Source organism: Sciurus vulgaris (genome assembly GCF_902686455.1).
Source record: "Sciurus vulgaris genome assembly, chromosome: 8".
NCBI lineage: Eukaryota > Metazoa > Chordata > Mammalia > Rodentia > Sciuridae > Sciurus > Sciurus vulgaris.
This window is the reverse complement of record NC_136468.1, coordinates 47,253,293-47,266,115: the sequence shown is the minus strand read 5'-3', so window position 1 is coordinate 47,266,115 and position 12,823 is coordinate 47,253,293. Positions and strand designations below refer to the sequence as shown.

The 12,823-nt window shown below is 39.3% G+C and overlaps 1 protein-coding gene across 1 annotated transcript in view; it reads right to left on the bottom strand.

The window, feature by feature from the left end:
- The window catches only part of SLC25A13 (solute carrier family 25 member 13), a 216,638-nt gene that overhangs the window by 138,998 nt on the left and 64,817 nt on the right, over positions 1–12,823 (bottom strand). Inside the window, 1 exon segment of the mRNA XM_079152267.1 lies at positions 11,400–11,515. Within this exon segment, the coding sequence (XP_079008393.1) occupies positions 11,400–11,515 (116 nt within the window).

Sequence of the window (12,823 nt, the reverse complement as noted above, 5' to 3'; positions counted from 1 at the left end):
CCCACAACCAATCAGGAGCTGAGCCACACAGATTCATGCTTGGGAATGGCCCTGCAAGATTATAGGTAAGAATTCAGTCTAGGTGTCCATTTCTGCTGCCCTGGCTGTGGCAGCACTGTCCACATGACCATCGCCTCCAGAGCTCATTGGCCAACCCTTTCTGGAAATGTACAGCCCCCAGCACACCAGTTCGTTATTTACACTTCTCAGTTATGCCTCTGCACCTGCTCAGCCTCCCCACTCCTACCCACTTACAGATAGTGTATCCTGACATAGTATCATATATTTTCCATGTTTACCATCTCCCTCCATAAAATGCAAACTCCCAGAAGAAGAAGATATTTTAGTCTTGGTCAGTGCTGGATCTCCAGTCCTTTGACTCAGTGAGCATTCAGGAGTCATCCCTATCTTATTCATTTTTCTATCTAGTTCAATGGCTTCAAAAACACCTCTGTCTGCTGATACCTCTCAAAATTTACCTTTGTGTATGTAAGTGTGTACAGCTTCACTTAGATATCCAATAGGCAATGAACTAACACTTGTATAAGTGAGTTCCTATTCTTCCTTAGCCCACCCATCTGCCAGCAAGCCTTTTTCTGACAGCTGATAATTCCAACCTTCCAAATGATTTGGCCCAATTTTATAACCCTCTCTCCCTCCTAATTCCCCCAGGCCTCCATTGTTTCGTTTTGTTTTGTTTTTCTCTCTCTCTCTTCCCCCATCCCCTCCCCTCTGCCTCTCAGTCCTCCAATCTATTTGAGAGGCTATTGATTCTGTCCTCTAAATATGTCCAGAAACTAACCACTCCTCTCTCCAACCTTACCCTGGTATTGCCACAGTCATCTCTCATCTGGATTACAGCAATAGCCTCCTAACCTCTCTTTTTACCCTGGCCTGTGTATTGTCCATTCTCAGTACAGAAGCCAGAGAAGTATTGTTAACCAAATCCTGTCACCCCTCTACCAGGTAGGCAACCACAGAACATTTCTCACCACACTTACTAGCAAAGTCCGAGTCCTAACCTTGGCCTACAGGGCCCTACCTCACCAGGTCTTTAATTCTCTGAGCTCCTTTCCTCCTGGGCTCCTCCTGCCTCACTCCATTTACATGGGTCCTCCTTGCTGTCTCTCAAATATGTCAAGCATGCTCCAACCCTAGAACCTGGGTAATAGTTATTTCTTCTTCCAGGGAACATCTCCTCCAATATACCCCAAATCTATATGACCAATTCTCTCACCTTTTCTTTCTTTTTAACTATGGGAAGGACACTTTACATGAGATCTACTCTTCTAATGTATTTTTTTAGGTGTACAGTACAGTATTGTTAACTGTAAGTACAAAGTTATACAGCAGATCTGCAGAACTTATTTTACCTTGCTTAGCTGAAACTGTATGCCTGTTGGTAACTCATCATTTCCCCTTTCACCCAACCCCTGGAAGCTACCACTCTTTGGCTCTATGAATTTATCTATTTTAGATAACTCATTTAAGTAGAATTAAATGCAGTGCCTGTCTTTCTAAGACTGACTCATTTCACTCAGCAAAATGTCCTCATGGTCCATCGTAAGCCATATGGCAGGATTTCTTTTTTTATCCCACATTTAATTTTTTTTTTTTTTTTACCTGTTCACCTCTGGGTAAATATTCAGGTCATTTCCACATTTCAGCTATTGTGAACAGTAGTACAATGAATGGGAGAGGACTAGTGTCTCTTTGAGATCCTTAGTTCAGTAATTTTGGAAAAATACCCAAGTGTTTTCTGTATCTTACGGCTGTTCTATTTTTATTTTAGATTTCTGTAAGAACTTCCACACTGCTTTCTGTGGTAGCTTCGCCATTTTGTTTGTATTCCCAACAACAGTGTACCAGTTTCTCCCCCTCCTCACCAACACTTATCTTTTACTTCATCTCTTTAACGTGTGCTCGAAAGTCACTTTCACAATGAAATCTACCCTGAATAACCCTATTAAGGAGAGAATTCCACTCCCTGCATATATTCCAGTAGTCTTGGGACTACCCAACACTTAACAGGTTTTCCTTATTTTTTTCCAAAGTGCTCATCTAATGACTGCAACTCTATAACTTTTGTATTTATGATATTTGTTAATTTTGTTCTTCATGCTAGAATGCATGCTTCATGAGAGAGAAAGTTTTTATTTTATTCCTTCATGTATTCTAAGTGACTCGAATAGGCTTGGCAAATAACAGTGGCTCTGTAAGTCTATGTTGAATTAATATTTTTGGATACAAAAGGATTAAAGAAGCAATCTCTTCCCCCAGATTTCCAAGTCATCAACAGGACCCTCAATCTGCCTTTACGGGTTTTCTTGCCCCCTTCCCTAAGCTCCTCTCAAATGAACTTTCTGTGAGGCCCTGAGCCCACTCCCCCTCCACTCTAACCCTCTGCTCACATGGTCTCCTACACTTCCAACCCTGCTCTCACCACCCCCCAGCCCCAGAGGAACATTAACACCTCTGTCTATAGGAGCCTTGGCACGTTTCAGGAACTTCCTTTATATGGCACTAGGAGGTTCACCTCCTTCAAAGATGGGTCTGTCTTCCTTACCTTTGGACACAGGCAACATCTAGCATGGGACCTGATACAGAATGGGTGTTTAGTAAAGGTGCTGACAGAATTAAAACCTAATGTACAGATGGGGAGAGGGAGAATCCAACAGTGTGGACATAAATTCAATGACCTAGAGAGATTATGGGTCCCAATTCAGTGCTCCTTCTGTGACACCAACCCAGTCACCTGACCATGCCGTGACACTCTGGCTCTGTAGTCTATCACAGAAGAAAGCTCCTGGGCCATCCCAAACTCCCACTCTGAAACACAGGGGTACTCCACACACTGCTGCAGGGGGACTCCACCCGAGAACTAAGAGAAAGGCCAGAAGCGCCACAGCACAAGCCCAGCGTGGCCTACATGACGTCCTAATTTGCACAACCAACCTGACCCCTGCACCCTAAGGAGGGTTGTAGAACTCAGGCAGCTAGAGACCACACCTTAGAGAGGCCCAGCTGTATGCAAATCTATTTCCTCTAGTGACTGTGATTAGCTGCAAGAACTCAGACTTTCATTACTTTTTTAAAATTATTTTTTAAATTATGGTAAAATATACATAAAATTTACCATTTTAACTTTTAGGCAGATAATATAGCATTAAGTATATTTACACTGTTATACGACCATCACGACCATTCCTCTCAAAAATTGTTTTCATCTTGCAAAAGTGAAACTCTGCACCCATTAAACACTAATTTTCTTACCCCTTTTCCCCAAAGCCTGTTAACCACCTTTCTACTTTCTGCTTCTGTGAATATGACTAATCTCAGATAAATACAATCATACTATAAATCCTTTTTTTGTGATTGACTTGTTTTACTTAGTATAAAGTCTTCCAGGTTCATTTATATGTTGTAGCATGCGTCAGAATTTCCTTCCTTTTTTAAGGCTGAATAACCTTCCATTATGTGTGCATTCCTAGATCTCTGAACTGCTTGTACCTTCTGGCTACAGTCTTTATTGCTGCTAAGAACCTGAGGGCATGAATATCTGTCTGAGTCTCTGTTTTCACTCCAGAAGTGGAATCTTCCACCACTTTTGAGATTCTTATTTTCCTCTCCTGGACAGAATACCACCTCCTAGCATTATTATGAGGATTAAATGAGACAATGTGTAAAATGCTTACTGCACTGCTTCACACATAGTAGGCCAGTTATTATCACTGGCAAAAGGGCTTCCAGCAGCAATCACTGCTTAATCAGAAGAGCATCTCTTCACTGTTTCAGGGATAGAAAGATCAAATTTCTTCACTTCCAATTCTAGCCAAGAGTTTTTCAACTTGGCTCAGTCCACACCATTGGAAAAACAGGTTCTTGAAGTAGTTCAGTCCTCTTCCTCTTACAAACAGCAGACCTGGGCAGGGTGATAGCACCTCAGACACAGGTACTTAAAAGCTGCCACTGATCATTGTAAAAAGAAAAAAGCAGTCCCTAGTGCATGCAGGATGTATCTCCAACTTCTACTAGGTTGGCTGCACACTCATAACTTCTTTTTCCATGTGATGTCAAGAAAAGTCACCCCAACTCTGGGAGAACCCAACTCAACTACCTACACCTAGAGAATTTCTAAGAGGCATTTAAACTAATAAATAACCCTTCCAAATCATATTACATACAAAGAGAAGAACCCTCTTCATTTTTTTTCTTACATTTTCCTAATTTTTTCCAGCTTTATTGAGGTATAATTGACAAAAAAATAAGTGTACATGTCATATTTTTGATACATGTACACACTGCAAAACTTATCACAAGCTAATAAATATATCCACCATGTCACAGTTATACTTTGAAATCTGTAGTGAGAATACTTAAGATCTATTGTCACAACAAATTTCAAGGCTTAATACATAACTATTAACTGAAGTCACTATGCTATATATCAGGGCTCCAGAACTTATTAATCTTGAAAATGTTTACCTTTTGACCTACATCTCCCCATTTCCCCCACCTCTCAATCTCTGATAACCAACTTTCTATGTTTTTATGAGTTTGACTATTTTGGTTTCCATGTACAAGTAATATCACATAGCATTTGTCTGTTTCTTTAAAACAAAGATCTTATTTTGTGGCTACAGAAAATACCCAAACGTCACAAAATACCCATTCTACTAAGTATCTCAGTCCCTAGTCTTAATATCATCAGCATGTATATGTCCCTGGCACAAAGACCAGCAAATTTCTTTAGTCCACCAACTGGTCTTACAAATAAAACTTTATTGGAATAGAGCCACACCCATCATTTACCTACTGTGCATGGCTGGTCTCCCTTGCAACCACAGAGTTAAGGCGTTGTAAAGTCCAAAACATTTACTACTTGACCCTCTATGTAAAAAGTTTCAAGTTTGACCCTCTACGTAAAAGTTTCAAGTTTGCATAAAAAGTAACATTTTTTAAAAAGATAAAAAATCATGCTGATACTCAAAAAATATGTTGGTTTTTTTTTTTTTTTTTTTTTGGTTTTGATACTGGGGATTGAACTCAGGGGTTCTTAACCACTGAGCCACATTCCCAGTCCTATCTATTATCTATTATTATTATTATTTTTTTAATTTTGAGACAGGGTCTCACTAAGTTGCTAAGACTGGCTTTGGATTCATGATCCTCCTGCCTCAGCCCCCTGTGCTACTGGGATTATAGTCATGCACCACCATGCCTGGCTCAAAAAATATGTTTTAATGAGATAAGGCCTTTTAAATTTTTTTATCTGACAGTTTTATAATATCCTCTCACAAATAGCATAGATTTATAATTAATATAATGGTATTCCACTTGTTCTTTCTTTTGGTCAAATGACTAGAAAACCAACAAAAATCATTTTCTCCTTCCTCCTTACCCTGCTTGCCTTCCTCCATGATTGTTATGGTTCAGATATTAGGTGTCCCCCAAAAGTTCATGTGTGAGACAATGCAAGAGGGTTTAGAAGTGAAGTGGTTGAGTTATGAGAGCCTTAACTTAACCAGTACATTAATTCCCTGATGGGAATTAACTGGGTGGTTACTATAGACAGGGAGGGTACGGCTGGAGGAGGTGAGTTACTGGGGGCACACTCTTGGGGTTTATGTTTTACCCAAAATGAAGGGAGTAGTATGTCTGTCTGTCTGTCTCTTTCTCTTAGTTTCCTGGTACCACTTCCTGAGCTGTTTTTGTCCGCCACACTCCTCCAACCATGATGTCCTACCTCACTTCGGGCCTCAAGGAATGGAGTCGGCCATCTAAGGACTGAGACCTCTGAAAATGTGAGCCCCACATAAACTTTTCCTCCGCTATACTGTTCTTGTCAGATCTTTTGATCAAGTTGACTAAAAGAATGATTTAATCTTTTTATACATTCTTCTCTCCTGCTGTATTGGGAAAATTTGACAATATCAATGTCATTACTACTCAGAATCTTCAAGTTTCTATTTAGTACATTCAAATATAATATAAGTCTGCTTAAATATTCATGAACTGCAGGATTGGGGTTATAGCTCAGTGGTAAAGTGCTTGCCTAGCATGTGTGAGGTACTGGGTTCGAGTCTCAGCACCACAAAAAAATAAAGGTATGTATCCATGTACAATTAAAGAAATACTTTAAAAAATATTCATGAATTTCAAAAAAAGCAATGCTTACTCTTCATCTTAGATTCATGCTCATGTTTCTACTTTTTTTCCTTCTGAGGTTCTTAGCCCGAACTCCTACCAGTAGAAGTCCCACCTGCAAAATGGTACAGGCCCACTGGTATGTTTAGCTAATGGATGACACAGATCAGCTACCTTTCCTTTTCAAAATTTATAGTCTTCACCAAAATTTCCAAATAGTGGTAAAGCAGTTAGATGAATATTTGGAACTAAATAAACTTTTTAAAAATACTTAGGTAGAGCATTTGCCTGGCATGTGTGAAGCACTAGGTTTGATTCTCAGCACCACGTATAAATAAATAAATTAGATAAAGGTCCATTGACAATTAAAAATAAAAAGAATTTTTTTTAAAAAAGGAAACTGTTCCTTAAAAAAATTTTTTTTAAAAACCTTTATGGGAATTAGAACTTACTTATTCCTAGAGATATACATGCAGTTACTGTTCATATTTGATGCAATAGTATTCAAACTCCCAGTATGCTATTTTGGGAAATTAACACCTCATTCTAAAATTGGTGTGATAATGAAAAGGACCAAAACATGCCAAGATAATCTTAAAGAAAACAATAAGCTGTGGTAATTAAGTAATAACTGGTATGATTCCTCTACAAAACAGTTTGGCAAGATCAACTGAAGCTAAACAGACACATTTCCTATGACTCAGCAATTCTGTCCCTAAAAATGCTTATACACAAAAGCCCCCAAAACAGGTAAGAGTGTTCAAAGGACATTACTGATATTAGCCAAAACTAGAAATGTCCCAAATGTTTACCAGAGAGTGAATAAATGAGGATAGAGCCACACAATGGAATACCATATGATAAAGAAAAAGAATAAAGTAAAAATACACATAGATGAATCTCCTGAACAAGATGCTGAACAAAAGCATACTTTCTGTAGCACTCTACTGATATTACATTTAAAAACAGGCAAGATCAACTGATGTCAGTTGTTACCCGGTGACTGGGGGAACAAACCTCTGCACTGCTGGTACCATTCTCTTCTGATCTGGATGGTGGTAAATGAGTATTTATACTGTATAAAATTCAACCAAACATCCACTTACAATTTGTGCCGCCTTCTCCATTTATTGATGTATACTATACATCAATAAAGTATACTTTTAAAAATTGAAGGAAAGTTCAAAATCTACAATATAAAACAGACTAAAATGTAAACAAAATTTAGAATTTAGAACAAACTTTTTCCACAGAGACTCCTAAATTATTAACTAAAATTTACCATTTATTCCAACCTCCTAGCATCCACCCATTCATATCTCAAAATGCTACTTATAAACATCAGGTATCAAAATAAGAAAACATGATGACAGCAAGAATATTGAAGATAAGTTTTCTCTCAAAGGAAACAGGAGAATATAATGAACTGGATATCAAAGGAACAAAATTGGCCTAATCAAGATCTTTTCATTGTAGCAAACACAGGGAGTGATGCAGACATGAAAATATGATAAACATAAACAAGGACTCAGAGAAACAGGGCAGAGTTTCACTGAAATGTGACACTTGATTATCTGCCCCTCACTCCAACTGATTTTTGTTGAGTGTGTATCAGACTCAGTGTTAGTGGGAACAGCAACACTGCTGTGACTGACAAACACTGGTGCGCACTGAGCTTAGCTGTAGAAGCCTGCTTCGCAGACTCTTCCATGGCAACCCAATATGTACACAGTTAAAGAACATGTCTGATCTCACTGCAGGAAATGCAAAGCTGAGGGACAGAGGGGACCTGAGGCCACTCTGCAGCCTTTCCTGAGGCTCAGGGGAAGGCCCCAGGTGACTGTCATAATGTGAAAACAATGCTAAACCTGTGATAACCTGTCTACCAAGTCATTCTGGGAAATAAAAAGAAAGAGCCTCCTTCCTTTTGCAACTCCATGACCACTCTTCCCAAAGATGCCCACTGAGGTGGACCATCTTCAGACATGCTCAAGGGTTGATCTCAGATAAAGTATTTACACAGAGCTAAGGATGTCAACAGGTGAAAATGCCACTGCTTATCTCAAAATAGCCTCAAGTGGGCAGACAGCCAGCTTCATATCTGGATTTTCATTCTCTGAGTACTTTGGGTTTATGAGCCCATGATTGACAAGGTTAAGTCCTCAATTTGGTCCAATTTTTTTTGTGGTTTTATTTGCTTGTTTTTTCACACCTTCTACTCTACCTTAAGTTTTTGAAAAACATTGCTAGTTTCTTCTAAAGGTGCCTATCATTAAAAACAACAAGAACTCTGGAAAGCAGTATGGAGAATCCTCAGAAAACTTGGAATGGACCCACCTTTTGACCCAGTTATCCCACTCCTCAGTTTATACCCAAAGGACTTAAAATCTGCATACTACAGTAACACAGCCACATCAGTGTTTATAGTAGCTCAGTTCACAATAGCTAGATTGTGGACCAACCTAGATGCCCTTCAACAGATGAATGGATAAAGAAACTCTGGTATATATACACAATGGAATATTATTCAGTCATAAAGAAGAATATTATGGCATTTGCAAATAAATGGATGGAACTGGAGAATATCATGCTAAGTGAAATAAGCCAATCCCAAAAAACCAAAGGCTGAATGTTTTCCCTGATAAGTAGAGAATGATATATAACGGGGGTCAGGGATGGGGAGTGAGAGAAGAATGGGGGAACTTTAGATTATGTAGGAGGAAATGAGAGGGAGGGGTGTATGAAAAATAGTGGAATGAGACAGACACCATTACCCTATGTACTCATATGATTACATGAATGGTATGAATCTACATCATGTCCAACCACAGAAACAAAATGATGTAACCCATTTGTATACAATGACTCAAAATGCAGTCTGTAAAAAATTAAAATATAAATAATTTTAAAAAAAAACAACAACAACCAACAAACTCCTCAGGTTGCCTCCCCTCCAATATGATTTTGTTCCTTGGCCACAAGGCTGTCACCCACACAGATGACATTTGATGACTTTACCCTAACTTATGAAAAATATTAGAAGTCAGCTAATTTGCCATTTGATGGTCACTTGGGTTTCATAGTCCTATGCATTTTCATTTAATTTAATCTAATTATGGATTAATGGCTTAAAAGTCTAGGTTACACTTTATGACACCCACAGGATGAGGACCTCGTGGGGTCATCATAAATGTAAACAGGGCATACACAACATGCTCTTGTTGAAGAGATATGCAAACTCTACCAATAAGCTACCCATGCTGTACCTTCTTCTTTAACAGTCATATGCAACAGACGACATAACCAGAATATTAGATTCTTGCAATTAGGGCTTCCAACACTTCTGCTTATTGAGAAATGGGGCAGCATTAAACATACATAGCCAGACAGTAAGCAAAACAAACTTCTGGCTGACAGGCCAAAGGTTAAACTCCAAGTTGAAACAGTTTTCCTAAGAACAAGATTTTTTAAATGGGGGCTGAGTAAAAAAGGAAATCCCCTCTCTTAGGCAATTTCTTTCTGTGCTGTTATTTTTATAAAGGCCTTTCCTTTCCTGACAGTTACTATATATGTGGTGGATCTTTTAACACAGTCCTTTAAGGCAGATATTACCCCAATTTCATAGATGGGGCAAATAAGGCTCAGACAGTAGAAATGCTTTGTCTGTCTATAAAGAACTAGTAAGAAACAGCAAGGGATTTCTCCCACCAGTGCACTTTCTAAATTTACAGAAGACTGTCTCCTACACCCTGAGTCTCCACCCGTCCTTTTTTTTTTTTTTTTAAACTCTTTCTAACACACACATCCCTCTGTACTGCTGAAGGTCTGTTTCCTTCCTCTACTGGGGTATGGCTGGTGCCTCCAACATCCCTTACCAGGTCAGACCCGTGAAGGAAAGATTCATCCACATCGAGGAAGACAACTGAAGCCCATTTCCCAGGCCTGCCATCTCCAACCCTGCTTTCTCCCACTCCACCCAGGCTTTTGTAGTTCAACACAAGTTCATATTGTAGTATCATTTTCATCAAACTGTCTTCCATGACACCACAATCTAGCTGCTTACTGATCATCTGAAGGTTTTAATGGGATATTTTTTTCTTCTTTGCAGTATTGGGAATTAAACCCAGGACTTTGTGCATGCTAAGCAAGTGCTTTACCACTGAGCTACATCCCCAACCCTTCTGGATCTTTAAATATTAAGTGATCCTTCTGAAGTGTTAGTAGAAAACATCTGAGCTTCTAGAAACAAGTACATCATTTTTTGCCTTGGCCCCAGTTGATCCTATCTTGCATAATTCTGTCACGTCACATGAGCATGAAGGCATGGGAGGAGAGGAGAAGATTGGTACAATAAATCTATCATACTATCCTACCTATGCTTTATGTAGTTACTATCTTCGTTCTTGGTAAGGAAATGAGCACTTGAGAGGATAATTAACTTAGCTCAGAGGCAAAGGTGGCAGGGAAGGGCTGAGTCTCCCTGATTTTAGAACCTGCATGGCTGTGTTACATCATCTGTGTTTGTTCTGCATCTGGGTATTTCCCAAAATACATCAGAGAAGACAAGTCCAAGAAGTTTGGGCACATTAGTCACTTCCCCTAAAAGCACAATCGATACACCCAAAGGGCACCCAAGTTCTTCATGAGCAATGGTACCACAGATTTACCATACAGACTATATCTGGGCACCACACAGTCCAAGGGCAACAAAGTGCTTCATTAAAGAGCTTACCACTGCCTCACCGCTCCCCTTTCTTCTGAGTACTTAAAAAACTTCAGGGTTTCCTTCTGTTTTGCAGCTCACGCCCATGAAGATATGTCTTTCTTTCCTACACAAGGCGGCGGCATGCAGGAACTGCCACTGCAGTGACAGGCCAGGCTCTTTCAAGAACATTGTGAAGCCACATCATGAGCTATGCGTCTGACAGCAAACCACTCCAAGAGAACAAGAACGATAAGATAACTTCTGGTCATGGGAAGTGTACTAATTTCTTCATTTTCTCGAGAGAAAAGTGCTACGGATGGGAAAGGGAAGGAATTGACTCCCACATTCTACCACTGTGAAGAGTCATGCTGCATCCTTGGACCGATGAAGACCAGAGTATCAAAACTACTAAGGCTTCAAAGAGAAAGACATTTGAAATGGAGCCCCAACACTAAGTTATGCTTGTTAAAAGGAATATGCTGAGTTCTTAAAAGAGGTGCTCCCTAGCCCACCCTTGTGTAGCTATGCACACACTCAGGCTTCTTACCAAAAGTAACTTCTCCTTTGCCAGCTTTGTCGAACAGCTGAAAGGCGACCATAAACAAAGCATCTGGGGCACACAGGACAGACTCAAATGCTACAAATTCTTGAAAGGATATTAGCCTGCAACATAAAACAAGCATAAAGCACAAAGTTAGCAGCTTACTGAAAATAAAAGTTTACATAAACACACAGAGGGGAAAAAAGTCGAGAAAATGAAATTCAAAACTCAACACATTTATCAACACTAAGCACTTCCTTGTACATACAGTGGACTGAAATAACAATATAGAGAACTTAAAAAACATGGCATATAGTGAAACACTAAATGCATTATAATTTCAAATGAGACAATTTTATCCAATACCATTTACGTTGATTTACCTCAATCTTCCCTCAGGCACATTATTAGATTCTATAATTAAAGCTTAGAGACTTTAGGTTAAGAAATGACTGCATTACAGCCAAGACAGAGCAGCTTTGTTATTCATTAATACCCTTACACATGGTGTAAAAATGACTCACAGATGCGCATTCATTACTGACATCTACTCACCACATGTGAATTGTACCCGGGACATTTCAGGGAGAAATGCAGATAAATCAGACACCAAATGTGACCCAAAGGAACTTCCAGTCAGGCAAGGGAGGCAACACTAGTCCAGAAATAGTAGCATACAGGAAAGACAAATGGGAAAGGGAGGACCAACACAATGACAGCAGAATTCTGGAAGAAGATCAAAGGTGGTTTTGTAGCAGAAATGGAAGTGGAGTCAGGACTTGAGGACTGAGTAAAATTCAGACGTGCAGTGATGGGCTCAACGGGAAGACTCCTCAGAAAGACAGAGTGATAACTGATTGTGTCTGGACAACGGAGTGCACAAAAGAGAAGACTGCAAATGAGATTAGAAAGAGAAGACAGAGATGACCTTGAAGGCAAGGAAAGGACCCAGTTATTCTTCTCTAGGAAAAAGACTGAAAATTTCTGAGGAAGGCTACAATATGATCAAATTCATGCTTTAGGAAGAGTGTGACCAGCCAGGGATGCTCAACTTCCAAAGAGCAAACAGTCCATAAAAGATTTCCTAAGAATGTTTTTTTATCAATATGTTGTATTTTAAAGGTCAAAGTATTTCAATAATACGTTGAGATAATCCCAAGTTTCTGGAGAGTGTGGAGGGAGGGCGAAAATATGAACATCGTTATATGTTTTTCACAAAACACTTAATTTCAAATGTCTTATAGAGAAGATATTTCTACAAAATGTTACAAATTTAACTTAGCTTTATTCCAGAATGTCACCTGACTATAATAGCGCCATAAAGAAATGGAAAACGCAAGGTGTGTCCAATATAGAATCTCTATATTATTCACCATCCTAAACACAGCTGAAGGCATGGGACATTCAGGAACAAGTATTTCAGGAGAACA